This window comes from Lynx canadensis, chromosome D1, assembly GCF_007474595.2.
Source record: "Lynx canadensis isolate LIC74 chromosome D1, mLynCan4.pri.v2, whole genome shotgun sequence".
Taxonomy (NCBI): Eukaryota; Metazoa; Chordata; class Mammalia; order Carnivora; family Felidae; genus Lynx; species Lynx canadensis.
The window spans coordinates 73,419,987-73,447,297 of record NC_044312.2 but is presented as its reverse complement, the minus strand read 5'-3'; the positions used below and the strand labels follow the sequence as shown (position 1 = coordinate 73,447,297).

At 36.9% G+C, this 27,311-nt stretch overlaps 1 protein-coding gene across 1 annotated transcript in view; it reads left to right on the top strand.

Annotated features, from left to right (window-relative positions):
* The window catches only part of PIK3C2A (phosphatidylinositol-4-phosphate 3-kinase catalytic subunit type 2 alpha), a 120,991-nt gene that overhangs the window by 58,629 nt on the left and 35,051 nt on the right, over positions 1-27,311 (top strand). Inside the window, 10 exon segments of the mRNA XM_030331060.2 lie at positions 6,784-6,941; positions 9,040-9,160; positions 9,880-9,991; positions 11,378-11,457; positions 11,590-11,653; positions 18,852-18,995; positions 20,777-20,825; positions 20,906-21,116; positions 23,697-23,819; positions 24,852-25,019. Coding sequence (XP_030186920.1) covers positions 6,784-6,941; positions 9,040-9,160; positions 9,880-9,991; positions 11,378-11,457; positions 11,590-11,653; positions 18,852-18,995; positions 20,777-20,825; positions 20,906-21,116; positions 23,697-23,819; positions 24,852-25,019 — 1,230 coding nt within the window.

Sequence of the window (27,311 nt, the reverse complement as noted above, 5' to 3'; positions counted from 1 at the left end):
GTAGAGGGAGAGAGAGAGTAATCTTAGGCTCCCCGCTCAGCGCAGATCCTGACACAGGGCTCAATCTTATGACCCTGGGTCAACAGTGGACACTCACCTGACTGAGCCACCTAGTTGCTCCAGAAGCAGAGGTGTTTCTTTTCTTTATCTTTTTCTTTTTTTCCCTCAAAGTTTGTTTGAGAGAGAGCAAGCAAGCAAGGGAGGGACAGAGAGAGGGAGGGACAGAGAGGGAGAGAGAGAATCCCATGCAGGCTGTGTACTGCCAGCGCAGAACCCAGTGTGGGGCTCAAGCTCATGAACGGTGAGATCATGACCTGAGCTGAAATCAAGTCAGACGCTCAACTGATTAAGTCACCCAGACACCCAGAAGCAGACGTGTTTTTGAAGCCTTATTCTAAGCTCCTCTCTTCTTTCCCTGTGACTTTGGAGGTTGGGGTCAGGGGCTATCCCTTGAAGAAATTAATGGCTCTTAATTTTTTTAGTATGGTCATTACTGCACTGGAATTTTTAAACAAGTATTTATGCTCTTAGATAGCTAACTCCTTACTTTTTGAAATCTAAAATGATTTATTTATTTATTTATTTATTTATTTATTTATTTATTTATTTTTATTTATTTTTGAGACAGAGACAGAGCATGAACAGGGGAGGGGCAGAGAGAGAGGGAGACACAGAATCAGAAGCAGGCTCCAGGCTCTGAGCCATCAGCCCAGAGCCCGACGCGGGGCTCGAACTCACAGACCGCGAGATCGTGACCTGAGCTGAAGTTGGACGCTTAACCGACTGAGCCACCCAGGCGCCCCTAAAATGATTCATTTAATCATTTTAACTTAGCTGTGAAAGATTTGTCAAGATGATACTTGTTTACAGTTAAGATTACTTGTATAACAGACTCTGGTACATTGCCAATTCTAAGCCTTTTTTTTTCTTCTGCGAAATCAGAGAGTTGGACTAGTGATATCAAGAATCTTTTTTAGGGGCACCTGGGTCTCATGACCTGGTGTCTCAATTGGTTGTCTGACTTTGGCTTAGGTCATGATCTCTCGGTTTGTGAGTTCAAGCCCTGCCGTGTTGGGCTCTATGCTGACGGCTCAGAGCCTGGAGCCTGCTTCAGAATCTGTGTCTTCCTCTCTCTCTGCCCCTCACCTGCTCACACTCTGTCTCTCTTTCTCTCTTTCTCTCTCTCTCTCTAAAAACAAAAACAAAACAAAAAACCCCAGAAAAAAACAAAACACTCTTTCAGGGGTATGTGGTTGGCTCAGTCAGTGAAGTGTCCAACTCTTGGTTTCAGCTCAGCTCATGATTTCAGTGGTTCATGAGGTCAAGCCCCACATGGGGCTCTGCACTGGCAGCTCAGGGTCTGCTTGGGATTGTCTCTCTCCCTCTCTTTGCCCCTTCCCTGCTCGCGTGTTCTCTCAAAATAAATGAACATTAAAAAAAAAAAAAAAGAATCTCTTTTAAAGTATTATAATGCCGTGATTCAGCACATTTTATTATTACTACATTTTTCTGGTTTTTATTTCCTGTTTTCTTTCCTTTTCCCACTTATCATAGTTGACAAAGCTTGCTGTATCTGCTAGTTACATAGTTCTAGAGAAAGTTATTAGAATTTTAGATACCAAAGGTTTTGCCGCTTCATTTGTGGTTTCCTAGCATGATAGGATGAGAAGCTACACTTCACACTTGTCATTCTAAGTAGCCTGCTGGTTCCTTTTTTCCCTATATATTTCAGATCTAGTATTTATATCCTACAATAGTGTCTCGATCCCAAGGACTCCCTGTGTATTTTCGAGGACTTTACCTCTGCATTTAGATAATTTTATTCTAAACAATGCTGATTTTCCTTTCCTATAAAGTAGTGTCTATTCCTTTTTTTTTTTTTTAAGTTTGCTTATTTTAACAAAGAGAGAGTGCAAGCAGGGGAGGGGCAGAGAGAGAGGGGGAGAGAGAGAATCTCCAGTAGGCTCAGTGCTGTCAGAGCAGAGTTCAGCTTGGGGCTCAAACTCCTGAACTGTGAGATCATGACCTGAGCCAAAATCAAGAGTCTGACACTTAACTGACTGAGCTACCCAGGTGCCCTTAAAGTAGTGTTTATTCAATTAAAAGTCCTATTTTTTATTTTTGTCTTTTAAAACCCTCATTTTTGTCTCTTCCTGCCTGAGTTTACACAATTTGGCTCTGTCCATACCTAACATCAGCTTGATTGCGCACACAGTAAGAAAATAAACCCTAAAGCATCTAAATTTCCTGAACTGTAGTGCCACATTAAACAAGCAAATGAAGACATTTCTTTCATGGTAACAGGGAAGTGGAAATATTAGTGGAAAATCAGAGCTTAAAAAAATAATCGTTATAGGTAATTACTCAAGAATATCAAGCTATAATATATGGTTTAGAGTGTCCATAAAAATACCTTACATGGTCTATTATATTGAGTAATTTATTCAGCAGTTATAAATTTATTAATTTGCTTTTGTATGTTTAAAAGTGTAGTCACAGGGGCGCCTGGGTGGCGCAGTCGGTTAAGCGTCCGACTTCAGCCAGGTCACGATCTCGCGGTCCGGGAGTTCGAGCCCCGCGTCGGGCTCTGGGCTGATGGCTCAGAGCCTGGAGCCTGTTTCCGATTCTGTGTCTCCCTCTCTCTCTGCCCCTCCCCCGTTCATGCTCTGTCTCTCTCTGTCCCAAAAATAAATAAACGTTGAAAAAAATTAAAAAAAAAAAAAGTGTAGTCACAAACAGAACAAAAAAAAAAAAAACCCAACTTTAAGGATTCTATTACCATCTTAGTTTTTCCCCAGTTTTGATAAAGCAAACAAAACCATAAGAATAGAAGAATGTCAATTTTATAGAAAAAAAATTACTGAGGTGCCTGGGTGACTCAGTCAGTTAAGCACCTGACTTTGGCTCCCGTCAGGATCTCATGGTTTGTGAGTTCGAGCCCATGGGGCTCGTTGCTGTCAGCGGAGAGCCCTCTTTGGACCCTCTCTGTTCTCCCCTCTCTGTCCTTCCCCTCCTCCTTCTCTCTTTCTCTCTCTAAAAAAATAAATAAACATTAAAAAGAAAATTACTGTTGGGGCGCCTGGGTGGCTCAGTTGGTTGAGTGTCCGACTTCGGCTCAGATCATGATCTAGCGGTTGACGAGTTCAAACCCCACGTTGGGCTCTGTGAGCTTGCTTCGGATTCTGTGTCTCCCTCTCTCTTTGCCCCTCCCCTGCTCATGCTCTGTCTCTGTCTCAAAAATAAATAAACATTATTAAAAAAAAGAATCACTGTTTTTTTTCTCTGGACTATCTTCCATACTGTCAACCAGAGATAGAACTCATTAAAAAGTTTTTTTCTTGTGATGAAACATACATAAAATGAAATTTACTATTGTAACCAGTTTTACATGTACAAATGTGTGATGTTCTGTACAGTGAAACCTTGGATTGCAAGTAACTTGTTCCGCAAGTGTTCCACAAGGCAAGCAAATATTTCTAATAGATTTTTAACTTGAAAAATGAGCGATGTCTTGCAGTACGAGTAGTAGATGACGCCAAATGTCACATGATCACAACTGAGCCAGTGGTTCTTGAAATTCACTTTGATATACAGTGCTTTGGATTACAAACATATTACCAGAATGAATTATGCTTGCAAATCAAGGCTTTACTGTACATTCACATTGCTGTGTAAAAAAAAAAGGACTCTTTTGTTTATTTATTTATGTATTTATGTATTTATTTATAAATACTTATTCATTTTTGAGAGACAAAGAGAGACAGAGCATGAGCGGGGAAGGGGCAGAGAGAGAGTGACACAGAATCTGAAACAGGCTCCAGGCTCTGAGCTGTCAGCACAGAGCCCGACACGGGGCTCGAACTCACGGACTATAAGATCATGACCTGAGCTGAAGTCAGACACTCAACCAACTGTGTCACCCGGGTGCCCCGTGGACTCTCTTTTTTTTTTTTTTTTTAAGTTTTTGTTTAAATTCCAGTTAACATACAGTGTAATACTAGTTTCAGGTTTACAGGATAGTGATTCAGCACTTCCATACATCAGCTGGTGCTCATCACAAGTGTCCTCTTTATTTGCTGAGTCGGCATCACCTATTTTTTTTTTTTTAAATGTTTTCACATTTATTTATTTTTGAGAGAGAGAGATAGAGCATGAGTGGGAGAGGGGCAGAGAGAGAGGGAGACACAGAATCTGAAGCAGGCTCCAGGCTCTGAGCTGTCAGCACATAGCCCGACGCAGGGCTTGAACCCACGAACTGTGAGATCATGACCTGAGCCGAAGTCAGATGCTTAACTGACTGAGCCACCCAGGCGCCCCCCTCGGCATCACCTATTTAACACACAGATCCACCCACCTCCCTCTGGTAACCATCAATTTGTTCTCTATAGTTAAGAGTCTTTTTTGTGGTTTGCCTCTGTCTCTTTTTTCCCCTTTTGCTCATTTGTTTTGTTTCTTAAATTCCGTATGAGTGGACTTATATGGTGTTTGTCTTTCTCTGACTTACTTTGCTTAGCATAATACTTTCTAGCTCCATCCATGTCATTGCAAATGGCAAGATTCCATTCTTTTTTATGGCTGAGTAATATTCCATTGTATGGAATACATCTCTTTATCCATTCATCAATCCATGGACAGTTGGGCTGTTTCCATAATTTTGCTACTGTAGATAATGCTACTGTAAACATTGGTGTACATGTATCCAAAAGACTCATTTTAAGGAAAGGAAATGAAGGGTTCCCCCTACCAAGCCAAGTTCATTGAATGCAACTTTTCTCATTATTTTGTCTAATAAATTCTTGTTTTCTGAGCTATTATTAGAATTTCTGATTGTCCTTTCATCATGCTTAAGGATTTCTGAAAATTGAAGTCTTGCTTGGATATAGACAAAATTCTCTAATATTTCATGTATTAGTTAATTACATGATTTGCTGAGAGCATCTATTTTATACTGTAGAAAACGAGAATACCTAGTAAATGAAAAACAAGAATCTTAGACAAGCTCCTATGAAGGTCTTCACATTGTATTGCAGATAGGTAAGCTTGGCAACAAGCACACATCTAAAGATACTGTGTTGACATCTAAAGGTGCATTTCCAATATCAATTTAAGTTTATTGCTTATATTGCTTTTTTTAAATTACATTTCTTTCTAATTTTGGATCTTTTCTGGCACTTAGGGCCATAGTGCAGAACACAGATTTTTTAATTCACTTATTTATTTGACAAGATGCTTATAGCACCTCTGTTACTAGGCACTGCTTTGAGTGTTTTATAAACTTAAGTTACATAATTCTCACAATAATCCTATGAAGTTAGTAGTGGTAGTACCCTCATTTTGTAGAATTGGAAGCTGGAAGCAACAAGGATATTCAGTAACTTGCCTATGGTCACACACCTAGTTAGTAGTTACAATCAGGATTTAAACTCAGGTTGTCTGGCTCTAGAGGCTGCACAGATATACTTGCTGCCTCCCCTGACCCTTTTCTTTTTGTCATTGCAAGCCATTTTATTCTATTTCTATGACTTGATTATTTTAATCTCTACAGAAATAAATACACCTTCAGCATTCATTCCATTTGTAATCCTATGAAAAGCAGACAATACAATTGGATCTTGTCTTCTAACCTCCAGAAAAAAGTCAGTTAAAGGAAGGCTACAGATTTTAAAAAGGCATCAAATTCTCCTTTGTCTTCTGATAACAGAGGTGCTGTGTGGAGAAAAACCATATACACTATAATCGTGAATTTATTTCAACTTAAGCTATGTTGTTACTGTGAATACCTTCACAGGCAATTCTTGCCATTCCAAATGCTAAGTTCTAGAAATCATTTTGAGGGAATAAAGGCCTCATAGCACTGTAACAACCAATTATGTTTTTTTTTTTTATTGTTGTCTAACAACCAAAATATATAGGAAAAAGGCCTTAAAACAGTTTTTAAATTTTTTAAGTTTATTCATTTATTTTGAGAAAGGGAGCATGAGCAGGAGAGGGGCAGAGAGAGGGAGAGAGAGAGAGAGAGAGAATCCCAAGTGGGCTCCATGCTGTCAGTGCGGAGCCCTACACAGGGCTGATTTCATGAACTATGAAATCATGACCTGAGCTGAAATCAAGAGTTGGACACTTCAGGGTGTCTGGTGGATCAGTCTGTTGAGCATCCAACTTTGGCTCAGGTCATGATCTCACGGCTTGTGAGTTCAAGCCCCGCTTTGGGCTCTGTGCCAACAGCTCAGTCTGGAGCCTGCTTCAGATTCTCTGTCTCCGACTCTCTCTGTCCTTCACTGCTTGCGCTCTGTCTCTGTCTCTTTATGAAAAACAAACAAAAAAGAGTTGGACCCTTAACTGACTGAACCACCCAGGTGCCCCAAAAAAGATTTTTAAAAGAAAAACAAACTTTTTATCTCTGTAGCAATTGTGGTTGAGGGCTACATTGCTTATATTCTCAGTGGATTCGTTAAAAATGAACCATTTTGTGTAATTATACTGTATAAAAAAAAACTGAAGCAGAAAATGCCATGTATCCAGTGTGTGCTTGGTTAATGTTGATTAATGTTACCAAAGATGTCCTGACAGTACTTAATCTCTTTTCTTGGATTCCTTTTACCTAAAAGGCAAATGCTAGTATTTGGAGTTTGACTGGGGTCCATTCATTACAGTTCTCATGAGCTGCTCTGGAACTGGACAAAGACACTGAATTGAATGGCTGTAAGCATGCAAAACTTGTGTTTAGGGCTCTCAAATGCAGCTTTAAAAAAAGTAATTTAATTTCTTCTTTCTTGTGAACAGATTGAAGACCAACTTTCCGTATACCAATCACTGCACAAATCCAGGCTATTTGTTAAGTCCAGTTACAGTACAAAGAAACATATGTGGAGAAAATGCTAGCGTGAAGGTCTCCATTGAAATTGAAGGATTTCAACTACCAGTTACTTTTACATGTGATGGTACGTTTGTAGTTCCCCAGCCATCTTGTTTAGCTTTGATTAGGCGGAAAATGCTTAAAATGTTAGTTTGAATTATTCTTGACCTTGTTATCATTAGATACACTTTAAAAGAATTTTGTGTGTGTGTGTGGTAAAATAGTTAATATTCATTAGTTATCCTTTTCAAAAAATTGGCATACGTTTGCATAGTTTTCCTGTTAAGACTAGTGGGAAAACAGTTTACCTTTATTACTTCTATTACTGCATATTTCTCTGAAAAATGCTGAGTAACTTTGGTTAATTGGTGGCTGGTGGCCAAGGTCCCAAAGCATGAGATTGAAAGGCTAATTATAGTCCAGTTCTTTTTTTTTTTTTTCTTTCCATTTTATGGCAAGAAGAATACTTGTTTATAAAGAGCTGTCAGTGAAATTGAAATTCCAGTTATCTTGTTAAGCTCCTCTAAGGAGAAGATAATTCTCCTTTGGTTCTAACTCTCTCTTCCAGATTTGATGTGGATATCCTTTCTAGAAATGTATCCTAAAGTCTGTAGGAACTTTTCTGTCATAATTTACTGCTTCTCATGATGTATATTGCTTTACTGGAATTCCAATGGTAGAATAAGGTCCTATATTTCTGTAGCACTTTGACTTACAAATGATGCCATTTTTTTTCTATAATGGTTATGATTAGGAATATGTCCAATATTTGGATACTTTTCTTTGTAGCTTTGTACTTTTCAAGCCCCTTTGAAAAAATAGAAATCTGAAACAAAAATGTTAGCCAACTATAATAATCATTCTTTTAGTTTCTAAAGGAAGAGTTATTCTTATAAAACATACTTTAAATTTTGGTTTGGGGAATTGTTTAAATCCATATGCTGTAAGAATTAATATGAAAATTGAAGGAAAAAAAGGTCAGTAAGCCCCTTGATTGAATAATAAGCATTGATAGCAAATGTTTTAATTTGTATCACATTTTGACTTGATGTCTCAAGATAAGATTACACTTTGAGAAAATGTCTGAAATGCCTGTAGTTTGGTTCTTTGTAAATGTGCACATTTATAATATACATCTCTGTTAAGAAACTTAACCATATTATAGTAGAGGTGTGTCCAAATAATAAATGTTACTGTACATTTGACTGTTCAGAAATGTAGTCATTATTAGATATTTTATGGCTTTTTCTGCCAAGCTGTTGATTTTCGTGAAGTTTGAATTTAATAACTGTCTTCTAAATTGAACATAAGAGATCTAAGTATAGAAATAGGTTACTTTATTATTTTTTTAATGTTTATTTATTTAGGGAGAGCCGGGGAGGAACAGAGAGGGTGGGGGGAAGAGAGAAACCCAAGCTGAAAGTACAGAGCTTGATGTGGGTCTTGATCTCATAAACTGTGAGATCATGACTAGCTGAAATCAAGAGTCAGACACATAACCAACTGAGCCACCCAGATGCCCAGAAATAGGTTACTTTAAAAGGCTACTTTAATTTTTTAATGTATTATAATCTTAGTAAATAGGTCTTGTCAAGAACGATAATTGAAGAATACTTCCTACTTGCTGTATTTTTATTTTACATTAGAAAATTTACCAGCAAATATCAAACATTTAAAATGGTGATTTTTTTTTTTCTTATGATTTGGTTTAAATCATTGTTTGCTAGATACTGCTAAATGTCATCCTTTTTGGAGGAGTCTGTAATAGGGAGGTGGCTTTCTTAGTTTTAGATCTGCCCTAATCAAATACAGTAACCCCTAGCCCCATGTGGCTATTGAGCATTTGAAATATGGCTAATATAGAGTGAGATATGCTAGAAGTATAAAATACACGGTGAATTTCAAAGAACCAATTTGAGAAGAAATAAGATGTCTCAGTAATTTTTAAATACTGGTTTTATGTTGAAATGATATTTTGGATTTATTAGGTTAAATAAAACATGTTGGAATTAGCTTCACCTGTTTCTTTTTACTTTTTTCAACGTGGCTAGTAGAAAATTTTAAATTCTATATGTGACCTACATTATATTTCTATTTGTATAGTGCTCTCTTAGATGATAAATACATTCTGAATAAGTGTATAGAGTTAAACGAGCAAAATGAAAATGATGCCTCTTTTACAGTGAGTTCTACTGTAGAAATCATTATAATGCAAGCCCTTTGCTGGGTACATGATGACTTGAATCAAGTAGATATTGGCAGCTACGTTCTGAAAGTTTGTGGTCAAGAGGAAGTGCTACAAAAGTAAGTTTACTTACTTAACTACTGAACAACATCTTTGGAAATTTCATTTTTAAGGGGTTAAAATTAGAAAAATTTCAAGTTAAATTTGTAATCCAAAAATATGTTGGGTCCTACTGAATTGATTGGATTCATGAACTTAAATTGAGATATACTTTGTTTTAAGATGTGTATGTATCTAAGACCGTGGAGGGATTTCAGAGACAATTAAGACATGGTATTGCCCTTAAACTTATAGTCTTAAATGGGAAAAAAAGATAATTCATTGATAAGTGAATTTAATAGTTTTTTTTACTTTCTGCTAAGAGTCAATAGTCACGTATTTTTTCCTTCTGTAGCATGGGCCATTACTTTTCACACAGTGGTCAGCTGTGACTTCCTTTTAGTTGCCTTGAAATAGTCATTGTATGAATCTTTTTCTGAACCAGGTAACTTAGCATATACAGTTTAGTTATTTTACAGATTTAATTACTTTCAGCTACTAAAAATGCCCTGTTCCTATTTCTCTTATTTTCTTTTTTACCTTCATCTTTCTTCTTTATTGTGACTCTGTCCATGTAGAATTATTCTTTTATTTAAATGCTCACACTTGGTTAAAAAACTATCTCTACATTTTACCATTCTCTTCAATTTCTGATGCAGATACAAGTTATATTTTACTCTCACCTCTGTAATTTCTAGTTGGAGAATAACATTGATGAATAATTAATCTATTTTAATAGTAATCATTGCCTTGGAAGTCATGAACATATTCAGAACTGCCGGAAATGGGACACAGAGATTAAACTACAACTTTTGACCTTCAGTGCAATGTGCCAAAATCTGGCCCGAACAGTAAGTATGTACCTTATAACTGAATTGCATTTGGTTGACTCTGAGTAATTCTGCTAATTAGCCAATTTGCAATTTGTACATTCTTCAAGATTTCTGGGTTGGACTGGTGAATGGATTGGAATGATGAACTAATTTTATCCACAACAAGGGTTTTCAACAAATGGGGGTAGCTTTTCAATCATGGAGTCTTAGGTAGCCTACTACTCCAAGCTGGTGGCATATTTGAAAATCAAAGTGGAGGAAATAAAAGTTGACTTGTAATGATTTTACATAAGAATGAAAACATTAGGGTCAAAGGGAAATGAGGAAGGAGGAAAGATTTTGAATACTAAATGTGGTTTGAAGGAAGAAAAATACATTATTTTTCACCAAATGAAAACTGCTTCTCTTTTTAAAATGCAGTATTTTCTTTTGAAGTTAAAGCAAAAACATTTGATGAATTTTAATCTTTAAAGAGAATTACTCTTCATTTGGTAGAACTTTGGATAGAAAAATAGCAGTCATTTCTACTTTTTGTTTATTTTCTTAGGTTTTTCTCCTGTGTTTGATGTTTTTCAACCAAGTGAAATAAATTGTTTCACAAAATTCAGTACATTTTAGCAATCATTAGTAACTTCTCTTTTCAGTTTCTTAAGGAATAATGTTCTTGAGAATATTTGCATAGTAAAGACTTATGGTAGAAGAGACCAGTACCTTATTTATTGGGGGTAAGTTGGGGGGAAATTTGATTATCATTAGAAAAAATAATGCAGAAATTCAGATGATCTCTTCCCCATCTGATTCTACCCCACCTTCATTTGGCTGTCAGATATCTTTAAAAGTGTTTTATTTTGTTTTAAACCTCTCTGTTCTTTCTGTGTAGAACAGAAGTAGTTTTTACTTTGGGAGCTGCCTATAGATCAAAAACTAAAAAGCATTTATGTTTTTTTATTTATAAAACAAATTTTTCAGAATATTGATGTACTTGTTTCCCTGATTGGTTATAAATAGTATTTAATTCTGAAAATATTTTAACCTGTTCTGAAAAATCACTGCAGTTTCAAGAATTTGTCATACACTTAACCATGTTTAATTTGGTAATAGAAAGCCCAAAGAGGAGCACCTGGGTGGCTCAGTAGGTTAAGTGTCTGCCTTCAGCTCAGGTCATGATCTCACGGTTTGTTAGTTTGAGCTCCACATTGGACTGTCTGCTGTCCACACAGAGCTCCCTTCATTCAGATCCTCTGACCCCCAATCTCTCTCTGTCCCTCTTCTGCTTGTACACTCTCTCTTTCTCTCTCAAAAATAAATGAATAAAAACTAAAAAGAAACCAAAAAAACAAAAAACAAACCCAAAGAACGGATTTTATTTTTTTGGTAAACATATGTGTATATGTGTTTTTTTAGGCAGAAGATGATAAAACACCGGTGGATTTAAACAAACATCTGCATCAAATAGAAAAACCTTATAAGGAGATCATGACAAGGTGTGGCATCTAAAGCATTAATTCCAGGTTTTCAAACTTTGCTTTTGGATGTGAATACCATTATTTTGGTGAATAAAACAATCATTTCTGTATATAGTATTCTTCAGCCACAGTAACTGTTCTTTATTTCAGATACCCTGTTGACGAACTTTTAGATTCTTACCACCACCAAGTAGACCTGGCTCTGCAAACTGAAGTAAGTCTTAATACACCTTTTGGCATGATGACTTAAGGATTCTTGTCTCTGTTCTATCTTAAATATTAGTGTGGTATTGTATGAAATATTTTAGAAGGACGATTTAAACAATATTCTTGATGTTTGATGACTTGTTTTCTGACCCAACTTGTTAACAGAAATTTTCAATATTGCTTGAGTCAGCACTTCACCTCACTTCAGCTTTATTACTAAGAGGAACCTTCAGTTCAATTTAAAAAAGAAGTGAATGTTTACTATATTCTAGATGCTGGAGTTACGAAAATGGATGACCTCGTCCCCACCTACCAGGAACTTAAAACTAGTGATGGATTTAAACAAAATTCAGTGTAGCATAGAGGCATGCATTGGATTCTTTGGGAGATCAGAGAAGGGCACTTCTTCCAACTTGAGACTTCCAAGGAAAGCCTCTAAGAAGGGAGTTTGCCTAGTTCAAGTCAACAGTATGGGTTAGCTAGAAGAAGATGGTTGGGAAGGACATGTGAATAAAAGCACATAGGTGAGATACATATGTGGAAGTAGAAGCACTTCTGTAACAGGGTAGAGTATGAAGTGAAGGTTGGGAGATGATGTTGGAGATACCCGGACATAAGTTACCACCTTATCCATGTTAAGGAGTTTTACTCTATCCTCTAGCTTAGAGGTCCATATCCAGTCTACTTTCTGTTGTAAATAAAAATTTTTGGAACACAGCCACACCCATTTGTTATATATTTTCTGTAACTGCATTTGTGTTCTAATACTAGAGGTGAGTAGTTGAGACTCATACTATACATCCTGCAAAACCTAAACTATTTATTAATTGCTATTTTACAGAAAACGTTTACTGACCCCTGCTCTAGCCCTTTTTAGCTGAGGGTAAGGGGTGGGATGGGTTGAGTGACTTGTTTCTGAGTCGTGAGCTGAAATTACTCTGGCCGTACTGTGGAAATTAGATTTACTTCTGGCGGGATTGGTTTTAGGGAGATTATTTAGGAAAGTTTTTTATAGTAGTCCAAGTGAAAAATAGTGTGATAAAGGCAAAAGGAGGGAACTGATTAACAATACTTAGGAGATAAAATTGGTAAGATTTTGGTAGGTAATGAGATGTAAGAAAAAAAATAGTATAGGATGACTCTCAGATTTCCAGCTACTATTATATTCTTGTCAGCATATAAACATATTTATTCAGTAAATATTTGCAGAATATCTCCTCATCATGAGGCACTGTTGTAGGTGCTAAGGCTATGGTAGTGAACAAAAGAAACTGTAATCCCAAGTCTTAGTTTACACTCTAGTTGCATGAGATGACAATTAAACTAACAAAATATATGCTACATCAGGTGGTAAGCACATAGAGAAAAATAAATGAGGGTAATGTTGCAATTTCAACATTTGTATTCAGAAGAGACCTCATTAGGAAGGTAAATTTGAGTAAAGAACTGGAGGAGAGGAGGAAGCTATCTGGTTGTCTAGGGGAGGAGGAGTGTGCCTGATATATCTGTCTTTCTAGCTGGAATAGAGTGAGGGAGGGGGGCAAGAATGGAAACAAATCAATTAGGAAGATGTTTTGCTAGCCATAGATAGTGGGAAGGGGGAGGAAGGGGCGGGAGAGGAAGAAACTGTGAGAGGAGCAGATTTGGATGGAAGATGTAGAACTTAATTTTGGACTTTGTGATGACTGTTAGTCACCTTAATAGCAATGTTGAGTAGGCAGTTGGATATAAATCTGGATTCTAATGGAAGAGGCCCAGCCTGGAGGTAGTAAACATGGGAATCATAAGAATATAATTGGTATTTTGAAGCCATAAGGAGATCCCCAAGAAAATTACTGCAGGTACAGAAAATAAGAGTTTAAGGACAGCCCTGGGCATATCTTCCATCTTAAAACAAAAAGTCCACATCCCCCTGTAGCAACCACTCCACTTCTCTTTTCTTCTTGCAGCAAAACTCCTTAAAGTTAATCTATTTTTTACTGCTTCCACTTCCTCTCTTTCCATTCTTTTATGAACCCACTCCAATCAGGCTTTCATTCTCAGCACTTCCCTGAAACTGCACCTAAGATCAGGACTTCATGATCATGGTTTCAGTAATAAGTTCTTGGTCTTTATTTTTCTCATTGTTTCTATAGTGTTTAATAGAGGTGGCTGTTTCTTCCTCTTGAATACTCTCATGACCTCTTGGTGTATCATGTTTGTGGTTCTCTGACTTCCAGTGTCTTGCTCTGTTCTCTCACTTGTGGCTTTCTGCTTATGGTCTCTTTATTTTTCTGTCCTCTAAACATCAGAATACCATAGGGCTCAGTTCTAGGATCTCTTCTTTTCCCTTGTGGTCACATTCCAGGTGATCTCGCTTAATCTCATGTCTTTAAATACCCTACATATACTACTAATGGCTGAAATTTATACATTCAGACTAACCTCTTCCCTGAACTCCAGATTCAAATATATTTTACCTGACATTTTTATATGAATGTCTAATTCATTAACATCTCAAATTTAAGATACATGAAACTGAATTTTTATATTACCCTTCATATCTATTTATGAGTCTTCCTCTTTTTGGTAAATAACAACTCTATCCTTCTCTTTGCTAAGGGGCAAACCTTGAAGTCGTATTTGATTTCTCAAGAAAAAGATCTTTTATATCCCACAATCTATCTAATTCTTGTCAGCTCTATTTTAAAAATACATTCAGAATGTGACCACTCTTTATCACTACCAAAGCTACAGTTCTAGTCAATTACAATAGTTATGACACAGTTGACCCTTGAACAACATGGGGGTTAGGGGCTCTGACCTCCTGTGCAGTCGAAAATCTGTATATAACATCTGTCTATCTTTAAGTAAGCTCTAGGCCCAACATTGGGCTTGAACCCACAATCTTGAGATCAAGAGTCATATCTTCTGCCGACTGAGCTAGCCAGGTACCCACTGTTTATAACTTCTGGCTCCCCCAAAATTTAACTGCTGATAGCCTACCCTTGGCTGGAAGCCTTGCTGATAACATACATAGTTTATTAATACATATTTGTATGTTGTTTTTATTGTATGTATACTTTTATTGTATGTATACTTTATTCTTGTACTAAAGTGAGCTAGCGAAAAAGAAATGTTAAAGAGCGCCTGGTGGCTTAGTCAGTAGGGCGTCCCGACTTCGGCCCATGCCATGATCTCACGGTTCAGGAGTTCAAGGCCGCAATCGGCTCTGTGCTGACAGCTCAGAGCTGGAGCCTGCTTTGGATTCTCTGTCTCCCCCTTCCTCTTCTCTGCCCTTCCTTTGCTCATGCTCTGTCTCTCTCAAAATAAATATTAAAAAAAAATTTTTTTTAATAAAAGTTAAAATCATAAGGAGGAGAAAATACATTTATAGCACTTGTGCTGTGAAAATTCACATATAAATGGACCCAAGCAGTTCAATCCTGTGTTGTTCTCAGGTCAACTGTAGTTCCTTACAGCTCTCTCAGCTTCTACCCTTGTCCTTCTACAGTCTTTCTTCCACAGGGAATCAAAATGATATTTTAAAAATAGTCACTAAGTACAATATGGCATCCTGGATTGTATCCTGGAAGAGGAAATGAATATTAATGGAAAAACTGGTTCAGTCTGACTAAAGTACAGTTCAGTTAATAGTAATGTACCAGTGTTAATGTCTTAGTTTTGTCAATATAACATGGTTACGTTACTTAACCCAGTTTCCTTTAATGTTCTTAAAGGAACTTTCTAACTATCTTAGAGGAACTATCTGTACTGTTTTTGCAACTTTTCTGTAAATGTAAAATTATTACAAAACAAAAAGGCTTTTTAAGAAAAATAATAAGCACAGATAGCATATGTAAAAGAGAAAAAGACAAAAGATGGCTCTTTGAAAAGATTAATAAAATTTATAAACTCTTAAAGATGCTAAATTATCTTATCCCCTTTTTCAAAATCCTCTTTACCATCTCAGTAAAATTCAGATCCCTAATTGTGTCTTCAGGGCCCTATGTATTCTGACCCCACCACCTCTCTGATCTGGCTTCCTAACACTTTCCTTCTTTGTTCTGGTGGATCTATAGGTATGCTCCCCAGCTGGGATCCTTGTGCTTTTTGTTCTCTTTACTTTTAATGCTCTTCCCCCAGATATTTGCATGGCTTAACCTTCAATTCGTTAAGGTCTGTATTCTAATAAATGTCTTATCGCAGATGTCTTTAGGACCATCTTACGCAAAATAATGACTAAAAAAAATAGTGACTGTCATATATTCCCCATAATTTTTTTATAGCTTTATTGTATAATTTATATACCATAAAGTGTACCCATTGAATATATATAATTCAAGGATTCCTTGTAATAAATGCATAGAGTTGTATAATTATCTCCACAGTCCTGTTCTTTGGACCATTTTCGTCACTCCCAAAGGTTTCCATGTACTACTTTTCAGTCATTCCTCATTCCCAGCCCAACCCCCGAATAACACCTGATCTAGTACCTGTCTCGGTAGATTTCCCCTTAATGGAGATTTCATGTAAATGGAATCATACCCTATGTAATACCTGATTTTTTTTTTCCACATACCATACCGTTTTTAAGCTCTGTCCATGTTGTAGTATATAAGTTGTAATTCGAATCCATAGTCCTTTTTTTATTGCTGAATACTTACATTGTATGGATATATCATATTTTGTTTATCTGGTCACCAAATAATGGACATTTTGGACAGTTTGCAGTTTTTAGTTGTTATGAATAATGCTGCTGTAACCCTCCCCCCCCATATAAGTCTTTGTGTGGATATATGTTTTAATTTAGGTTTTAGGAAAAATCAGGAAGTTGCGGAAGTTTTGATTTCTCCTGGCTTTAATTTTCTAGAGATAAGTGTTAATTTATTTTACTAAAATGAAGTTATAGGAGCAGTAAAGAAAAATGAGAAAGAGAACTGACCAAGAACAAGTAAAAGGAATGTTAAGTGGTGTGCAGTTCCTGCTGAAATTGGGGATGTTGAATTTTCTTTGAAAATGCTCAGCTGCCTGGTAGAAGAAGCAGAGAAGAGAAGGCTCTGACCTCAAAGAATGAGTTTAGTTGAAATGAATGTGTGGGGACTGGAGGCAAAGGAGATTGTGATCAGACTATAATATTGTGGTTAAGATTCTCATAGGGTACAGTTTTGGGGTTGATGATGCTGTGAATTTTCCACGTGGACATTTATGTAACTGAGGCTTATTATAGGATATAGAGTAGAAAGTCAGGTGAATAGAGCAAAAATATGGCATGTAGTGGAGGAAATGACCACAAGTCCAATTACAAGGCAGATCAGGCCATCAGGGGTCAAGTCAGGGGACAGAAAATACAGTAGTAATTTGAACAGGAAAATTTAAAGAATTGTTAATTAGTAAAAGGTGGTTAATTACTACAAAGGGCAAAAGAGGATTCTGAGGCAGGATTTGGCATTTTATGGCTTGCATACAAAATCTGGCCTGTTCCAATTTTTGTAAATGAAGTTTTTATTGGAACACAGCCATACTCATTTATGTATTTACCTGTATCTCTTTTCATGCCATAATAGCAGAGTTGAATTGTGACAGAGACTGTGTGGCCCACAAAGCCTAAAACATTTTATTCTCTGGCCTTTTTAAAAAGCTTGCCAACCATGCTATAAGGGGTCCAGAAATAGGATATAAAAACACAGCTATCACCTCTAGGTTGAGGAACAATGGATAGTGAAGGAATTGTAGGACTTAATGTAGAACCCTCCCCCCCCCCCCCCCCCCCCCCCCCCCCCCCCCCCCCCCCCCCCCCCCCCCCCCGGCTGAATTCCAGCCTCTTCTAAAAGGGTTTGGCTATCACAGGAGCACAGAGGATGCCTATAGCAAAGAGACTTGCTACAGTTGTCAGATTGGGAGACCATGGCCTGAGGGTATAGCTGGAACTGGTCTTTGAGGACCACTGGGATCCTGTGCTGAAGTTTAAAAAAAAAAAAAAAAAAAAGATGAGGAGGCCTGGAACCCTGATGAGAAGTGTCTTCATGCTGCTATTGCCTGAGTGTCCCTTAGGTGCCCTCTGTTGACCAAACCTAACATTTTGTCGGCTGGCAAAGGAAAAATATAGGTCTAGTTCCAGTATCACAAAGTAGAGCAAAGAAGGGGATTGACTTGGAACTAATTGACAATAAATTGGTAACTGGCACATAAAAAAATGATGGAGAATAGTATAGGAGAATGACCTGAGCCTCAACACTGGAAAGGTTTTTGCATGAAGGTGTAGGAGTAAAAGTAAGCAGAAATATAAGTAAGCAAAAATGGGGAGCTAGAAAACAGATTGTTGGTCCCTGAGGAGTGCAGGGTAATTGGATGTTTGAGCAAATGAGGTGGTTTCATTGAAGCATAAAGGTACAGGGAACATTCAGTTTCTGGTTGCCAAGCCTCAAAGGTGGAAAAATTTAAATTGTTAAGGGATGGTACAGTACTAAATTTCAGCCCATTTTAACAGTACTTGGCATGTAAGTTTGGCATACATGTTTGATGAATTCTTTATGTAAGAGTGTTTCTTAATGAGATAAGAAACATTATTTTAAAATGATGGAGGAATGGAGAGAGATTTTTAAATCATTCTCATCAGGTAAATGATTTTATGATATATTTGTACATGTATACTTTTGAATTGTGGTGAAATCAAGTATGATTAAATACTACAGAGGGATTGTCCTCAAGAAAGTTTTTTCATCCAATAAAACTTAAAAAGTAATGGTTGTATAGATGCAAATCCTGCTTAAAAGTTGACTCATGTCTACTAACTGCTGCCTAATGTTATTAATATGCAGCCAATCTCTGAAGAACTTGGTTTTTTATACCAAATTTTTTGGCAGGAGGGAGAGAAGGATTGGTGTTTTTAATGTGGAACTTACTCCCAAGTAAGAATAAAAAATAACTCCAGTTTTTTTTAATGACTTAGTAATTTGTTAATGATTTATTAGTTATTCTAAGTATGAAATTAATGGCATTTGCATCTGAATAATTGTGTCAGGCAAAATGAACATCAGACCCAAGTTTTCTTATTCAAAATAAAATAGGTCAGTAAAAAGGTATTTTGTTTATTTTTCATCACAAAAGAGTAAAGGATATCTGTTTATTAAGCACATCTAAAATGTCTGGTTTCTGACTTCATCTCTGAAACTGATCCTTTAAATTCCACATACTTATGTTTATTTTACTTTTTATTTTTAAAGAACCAGCACCGAGCAGTAGATCAAGTAATTAAAGCTGTAAGAAAAATCTGTAGTGCTTTAGATGGTGTAGAGACTCTTGCCATTACAGAATCAGTAAAGAAGCTAAAGAGAGCAGTCAATCTTCCAAGGAGTAAAAGTGCTGATGTGAGTATTTTTTAGTATATTAGCATTTTGTTACATGTAAGTATGTACTTAAGTGAGTATCACTTAAACTGGGAGATTTTTGCTTCTGTTAGACAAAATGTTATTGTTTCAACCTTGGCTTTTACTTTTGAGTAGATTTGGTCACTTAGTAAAGTTGGGAATTCCTAAGAGGAGATCCACTCCCTCAGAAGAGCTTTGTCAGCATTGATATTGAATACATAGATGCCAAACTGTGAAACTTTTATGTAGAGGAGGAACTGTGGCATAAATGAGTTGGTTGGAAGTTTCAAGATAGATACTGAGCTCCAGAACCTGGGTGGAAATGGTTAGTATTTGTCCTTCTGGATGGAGATGTCCATGATTGTCCATGGGGTAAGGTCTGCATTGGGCCATACCTCTTTCCTGTTGAAAATTCCCGGAAGCCTCACTAAGAGTGACTTATTGCCTCAGAAGCAACCAGGTTAGGAGCTCTTTCTTGATAGCATACTGGGAAAGCTCTTCCTATGGTATTTTCATGAGGATTTAATTAACTCTGTTCATAGGGTTGTTCATAGCTCTGATGGTAGGATTAGAGAAGGTGGATCACAAAACACAATAAATTAAAAAAAATTTTTTTAATGTTTATTTTTGACAGAGAGAGACAGAGCATGAGCGGGGGGGGCAGAGAGAGAGGAGGAGACACAGAATCCGAAGCAGGCTCCAGGCTCTAAGCTGTCAGCACAGAGCCTGACGCGGGGCTTGAACTCACAGACCACGAGATCATGACCTGAGCCAGGGTCGGACGCTCAACTGACTTAGCCACCCAGGCGCCCCAAGACACAATAAATTTAAAGGAAGGAAACGTTATATTGATGATATGCCCCTCAACTGGTATCTAAGAGATACTCTAGGCTTACAGAGAGCTTATATATATGATATGTAGAAATTTGGGTTTCTTTTACCTTTCTTTCTTATTATGTGCTTGTTTAAAAAAAAAAAAAAAAAATATATATATATATATATATATATATATATATATATGAAATAACTTGGAAATGATCCACTATACCATGGTCCTAATGTTATCTGAGGTTTCTATTCATCATAGTCATTTGCTGGATAAGGGAGTGGGGAGTAGGAGGAGAGCTCAATTTAAATAATTATAAGAGCGGGGCGCCTGGGTGGCGCAGTCGGTTAAGCGTCCGACTTCAGCCAGGTCACGATCTCACTGTCCGTGAGTTCGAGCCCCGCGTCAGGCTCTGGGCTGATGGCTCGGAGCCTGGAGCCTGTTTCCAATTCTGTGTCTCCCTCTCTCTCTGCCCCTCCCCCGTTCATGCTCTGTCTCTCTCTGTCCCAAAAATAAATAAAAAACGTTGAAAAAAAAAATTTAAATAATTATAAGAGCTTTTTTGAGACCATAAATGGTAATAGAGTTGTAGTTTCTTTAGGGATATTCTTATCATACTAATAGTAAAGCAACTAATAGAATATAAAGTATCACTAATGTATTTATCGCTTTTGGGTTTCAAATCTTAATTACTAAACTGGTTTAATGAGGCAGATTTTGTTGAGTTTCTATATTTTGCACTAATTTTCAGTTATTCTGATTTTCTTGATAGTAATCATTTCTTTATTTGGTTTGGGGTTTCAATTTCTTTTTACATTTTTGTTTTGTTTTATTCTGCAGAACCTTTTGGGAGGTTTCCTGATCAAGCATTTAATTAAATGTATTGAAATTAAAGGTAAACATTCTATATTATATCATGGGCAATTTTCCAACTAATTTGTATGTATGTATGCAGGTGACTTCACTGTCTGGAGAAGGAGACCCTAGTAAGAGTTCATCTAGGGGTATGTCTTTAAGTTCTTTAAATTTTAGCAATAATTTTTGCTTCTTTGGGGAATTATATTAACAATTTCTTTAAATCTAGGATCACTGAATCCTGAAAATCCTGTTCAAGTAAGCATGGACCAGTTAACTGCAGCAATTTATGATCTTCTCAGACTCCATGCAAATTCTGGTAGGAGTCCTGCAGACTGTGCCCAAAGTAATAGGAACGTTAAGGAAGCATGGACAGCAACAGAACAGCTCCAGTTTACAATTTTTGCTGCTCATGGGATTTCAAGTAATTGGGTATCAAAGTAAGTAACTGTTTAAAACAAAATATATACGGCTTAACCCAGAAACTGTTCTAATCTTGTAAAATGTCAGCATCCTCTGTTCTCTTGATACTTAAATTGATGATACAAGAATTACCACATACCTTTGTGGTTTTCATAAAAATTACAGAGAAGGGGTGCCTGGGTGGCTCAGTTGGTTAAGCATCGGACTCTTGATTTTAGCTCAGGTCATGATCTCAAGATTCGTGGGATCAAGCCCTGCATAGGGCTGTGCACTGACAGGGTGCAGCCTGCTTGGGATTCTCTTTCTCTCTCTGCCCCTCCCTACTCACTCTCTCTTACACTCTTTCTCTCTCTCAAAATAAACAAACATTAAAAAAAGAAAATTACAGAGCTATTTGAAACTGTTCCTGTAAAAAATATCCCTCCTACTACATGCAAAGAAGGCAGGAAAATAGATGTTTAAACTTACAAAGGTAAATGCTAATTAACAAATGAGTCCATTTATGACTGCTGTTTTTCAGCCTTTCCTTTAGAATCAGGGTTATTTGAAATAGTGATGAGACTAGGCTTTAGTGTACTTTTTTCTCTTTAGTAGTTTACTGTTTACTGATTGCTAGGCTTTGGAGTCTACAAGGGCATATTTCTTCCATTGAAATTTTTTAAAACGTTTGTTGATTTATTTTGAGAGAGAAAGAGAGAAAGGGAATCCAAGGCAGGCTCTGTGTTGTCAACACAGAGCTGGACGCAGGGCTTGAACTCAGACTGTGAGATCATAACCTGTTCTGAAATCGAGAGTCAGATGCTTAACCAACTGAGCCACCTAGGTCCCCCTCTATTGAATTTTTTTTTTATTTTTAATTTTTTTAACATTTTATTTATTTATTTATTTATTTATTTATTTATTTATTTATTTAAAAATTTTCATGTTTATTTTTGAGAGAGAGCATGAGTGGGGGAAGAGCAGAAAGAGAGGGAGACACAGAATCCAAAGCAGGCTCCAGGCTCTAGGCTCTGAGCTGTCAGCAGAGAGCCCGATGCAGGGCTCGAACTCACGAACTGCAAGATCATGACCTGAGCTGAAGTCGGCCGCCCAACCAACTGAGCCACCCAGGCATCCCAACATTCTATTTATTTTTGAGAGAGACAGAGCACGGGTGGGGGAGGGGCAGAGATAGAGGGAGACACAGAGATAGAGATAGAGCTGTTAGCACTATCTATTTGTTTTGAGAGAGAGAGAGAGAGAGAAAGAGAGAGAGAGCATGCACACTTGCATGAGCAGGGGAGGGGCAGAGAGAGAGAGAGAGAGAGAGAGGAGAGAGAGAGAGAGAGAATCCCAAACAGGCTCCATACTGTCAGCACAAAGCCCAATGTGGGGCTTGATCTCACAAACCATGAGATCGTGACCTGAGCCGAGATCAAGATTTAACCGACTGACCACCCAGGCGCCCCTGAATTCAAATTTTAAATGAAAGTTTCATAGTAACAATGCTATAAAGTAAGGTAAAGCCTAGTGAAGAGATACCAAACATAAATTCTGCTTAAATTGAGTTTTAGATTAACGTAATATATAACTACTTGAAAACAATCTATTAACTCATTCAATAAATATTTACTGAGCACCATCTTGGGCAGTGTTCTTCGTACTAGGGATTCAGCAGTAAACAAGGCAACAAAATATCTCTGCCTTCTAGGAACTTGTCTTTAAATGGGTACTACTGCTATGTGAAGGTATTTTATTCTTTAAAATGCTACAGGGATAATACCTTCCACATCCTCCATACAGACTCATATACACAAATAAATTTGGGATACTAGTGAGAAGGACAAATACTCAGTAGAAGACAATACAGAAACTGCAGTGATAAGATGGAAAGAAAGTAAAATGCTGAAGAAAAGAGAGACAGCTAGGGGTCTTTTGTGAACCAATGAGATTTAGAATTTGAAATATATTTTAAATGATTAACAGATTGCATATATGAACAAAGTGGTTAATGTGTAAGCCTAGCAGTAAGTTAGAATCTAGTAGAACCTAAGGCTCCTATTCTGCAAGATTGCCTGACTGTATCTAACCAGCTCTGTATTTGTGGCAATTAGGGGCTAAATCCTTACTGTCTAATGAGAATACAATAGCATGTATTCCATGGATGGAAGCTTCCTAATAGATTGGAAAGACTGGCTCAGTGCAAGTCAGGCCCAAGCTCCATTAATATGCTTAACTAACTAAATTTCAGTGGCTTAGCAAAGGAAAATATCACCTAGGGAAGATAATGTTTATATTTTTTCTTCTAAGAATTTACCTAGAAATGAATAATTATCCATTTCTAAAGCTAGTAACTGAGCACAAAATGGTGCTAAGTTCTGTAGCATGACCCCCTAAGACTAGCACCTGGAGGTATATGTTGCCTTCCGTATTCCCTTTTCTATACTACTTCCCTGTTTTTATAGAATTTGCAATAGTTAAATTTCATATGTTTTCCAAAAATTCAAATGACTGGTGAACAAATAATTTCATATAATAGCCACTCTTAGAGAAGAATGGCTAATGTTATGCATTTGGATTCTAAAATAACAATCAAATTAAAATGTTTCTTTTCTTAGTTATGAAAAATACTACTTGATATGTTCCCTATCTCACAACGGAAAGGATCTTTTTAAACCTATTCAATCAAAGAAGGTTGGCACGTATAAGAATTTCTTCTATCTTATTAAATGGGATGAACTGTAAGTGAAATTTTTGGCTGTTTATTCTTTCAGTATGCTGTCTTTACTTTTTTCCATGTATGCATCCTAGGTTTCATTTTTATTACAATTTCCATTAAAATCCATTAAATTCTTACATCTTAAGGTCTCTTCTAGATATTCTATAGAAAAGCCAAATTCTCATTTAAAAATCTGAAATATTATTAAAAACTACACATTGTTAAATTGCAGAAACATGCCATTAATTCTTCTTAGACTTTTGTTAAGTTAAAACTATAAATTTATGTGTAATTTTAGAAAGATGGTTTGTATAACATTGCTTACTGTATATATGAAACCTAGTTCTTGGTTAACAGCTTAAAAAATTAAATCCATATACAATATATTTTGCACTATTAATATTTTTAAAACAGGAATCATTAGGCAGATAGATAATAGCAAAGCTTTTACTTTTCATTCTGCATTTATGAAGCGGTTTCCTATTTTTCTTTTTTTTGTAATTTTTTAAATTACAAAAATAATGCATCTCTGAAAACAACCAAATACAAAATTACATATGGGTAAAAGTGTCTTTTTTTTTCCAACACTTATCATCTTATGGCTACTCGGTGACCACTTTCAGTGAGACTTTCAGTGACCACTGAAAGTGAGACTTTCAGACTTAACAACAAAAAAGGTAAACATATATGTCAGCTTGTGTGTATATGGGCACACGTATATCCAAATCTGAAATACTCATAAACATTCATCTAGTTTCTCCTAAAGGAAATAAAAATGACTATTATTTTTCCTAGAAATTGACACTAGCCAAGACTTGAGTAGAGGCACTAAGAAATTTTTGAGAGATGTTACATACTTGAAATTTTAATGAAATTTGTTTAAGATTTTGTATAATGCATATTGGCCAAGCTTGCTGCTTAAGTAAAGGTTACTCAGTAGTAAAGATTATTTGATAAGTCAAATAAAATATCTAAACTTGTCAGTCTCATTAATGGACTAAATTTCATATTTGATCTAATTTGTTTTTTCTATTAATACATTTTCCCCCCTTAGAATCATTTTTCCCATCCAGATATCACAATTGCCATTAGAATCACTTCTTCACCTTACTCTTTTTGGAATTTTAAATCAGAGCAGTGGAAGTTCCCCTGATTCTAATAAGCAGAGAAAGGGGCCAGAAGCTTTGGGCAAAGTTTCTTTACCTCTTTTTGACTTTAAACGGTAAGTATTACTAAGTTGTAATGGTGAGTTACTATGGACACATCTGCAGCATCAGAATAGGCTAGAGGACAGGGTGGGGAACAATGACATACATGAAATAATAAGCTGCCTGTTTTTCCAGTGTGATAAAAGGAGGTCATTTCAGAGACCCAGATCAGAAGAAACCAAAGTTATTCTGCTATAGTTTGAACATATCTGTCTGGGTATTCAGAGGATTATTTGCCACTCACTGTTCCAGAGAAAAGCAGCAGCCAGTTCACTCTCTGTCATTTATGCAAAGCACTGTGTTATTGATGTAATAGTCATTTTCCCTTTTCTCTTTTTTTCCTCTTCTCATACTTTCCCATCCTTCTCCAGTTTCAGAGAATCTACAGCTGTACATTATTTCCTTCTCTTTATCTGACTGATCTACTTCACAAAATTTGTTCTTGAACGTTCTTTTCCCGTGTGCTTAAATATAGCATTTATTTCTTTCATTTTTTCTTTCTTCTTCTTCTTTTTTTTTTTTAAGTTTATTTATTTATTTTAAGAGCGAGAGGGAGAAAATGTGAACAGGGAAGGGGTGGAGCCAGGGCAGGGGAGGAAGAATCTCAAGAAGGCTTCACACTGTCAATACAGAGCTGATGTAGGGCTCGAACTCATGGACCATGAGATCATGACCCTGAACCGAAACCAGGAGTCAGACACTTAACTGACTGAGCCACCCAGGTGCCCCTATTTTTCTTTTAGTTACTTCCTTCATATTTGAGGAGGCAGTATAAGATTTTTTAATTCTCTGCCTTTTAGGTAGGCTTAAATTTTATTTGATATCTGAAATAATTCTGAACCACCAAAGGCTAGAGAAAAACAGTTGAAGATATTGCTATTAAGGATGTGTATTTAGAATCTTTTGCTAAAAATAATCCATAATTACTCTAAAACAGAATATTGGCCACATGAAAGAGCGGAATTGTGCTCTCAGTTGTGATAAGTTAGTGTTAGAGAACAGTTATGTAAGAAAATTAAGTGTAATTGCATCATTATCACTAATTTTTATAAATAAATCATTTTGAAAACCTTCTTGCTCTTGAAAATACCAGGCAGGGATCTTTGTTTCATAGAGAAGTACCATCACTTTTTGCCACTTTTGTTGTCTGGTAATAAATGGGGTTTGTTTTTTTAGATGAATGACATAATGTTCTTTAAAAAATCAAGAGAGTAAGGTGAAGGGCAATTGATTTTTGTTAGACGATTAAATAGTTTGCACCCAACACTCTGCTGTTAAAACAATGAGCAGATGGATTAAACTTGAAACTTTGCCGAGTAGTACAGTTGATCTAGGTAGGTAATGTTAGGTCTTTGCATTTAAGAAAAACTCAAAGGGAAGATGATTAAACATTAATACACGTAGAAAGAAAGTGTTAATGACTGTAATTCAGTTAACTTACTGTAGTATAGTGATCAGATATCCTATTCTTAAAATTCTTTAACAAAATTTTTAAAAATATTTTTATTTTTGAGAGAGTGAGAGACAGACACAGAGTGTGAACAGGGGAGGGGCAGAGAGAGAGAGAGGGAGACACAGAATCAGGAAGCAGACTCCAGGCTGAGGTGTTAGCACAGAGCCCGATGCGGGGATCAAACTCATGAACTGTGAAATCATGACCTGAGCCAAAGTTGAATGCTTAACCGACTGAGCCACCCAGGCACCTCTGAAATTCTTTTAAAAATAATTTATGTTTGGGGTGCCTGGGTGGCTCAGTCAGTTAAGCATCTGATTCTTGGTTTCGACTCAGATCATGATCTCCTGGTTTGTGGGTTTGAGCTGGGTTCGGAGCTGGCAGTATGGAGTCTGCTTCGGATTCATTCTCTCTCTCTCTCTCTCTCTCTCTCTCTCTCTGCCCTTCCTTGCCTTGCGCTGTCTCTGTCTCTCTCAAAATAAGCTTTAAAAAAAAAATTTTTTTTTTAACGTTTATTCATCTTTGAGAGACAGAGACAGCATGAGTGGGGAAGGGGCAGAGAGGGAGACACAGAATCTGAAGCAGGCTCCATGCTCCGAGCTGTCAGCACAGAGCCCGACGCAGGGCTTGAACTCAAGAACTGCGAGATCATGACCTGAGCTGAAGTCGAACTCTCAACCGACTGAGCCACCCCGGCACCCCATAAATAAGCTTTTTAAAAAAATAAAAATAGGGCAGCCTGGGTGTATCAGTCAGTTAAGCATCCATCTTTGGCTCAGGTCATGATCTCATGGTTCGTGAGTTCGAGCCCCACGTCAGGCTCTGTGCTGACAGCTGAAAGCCTAGAGCCTGC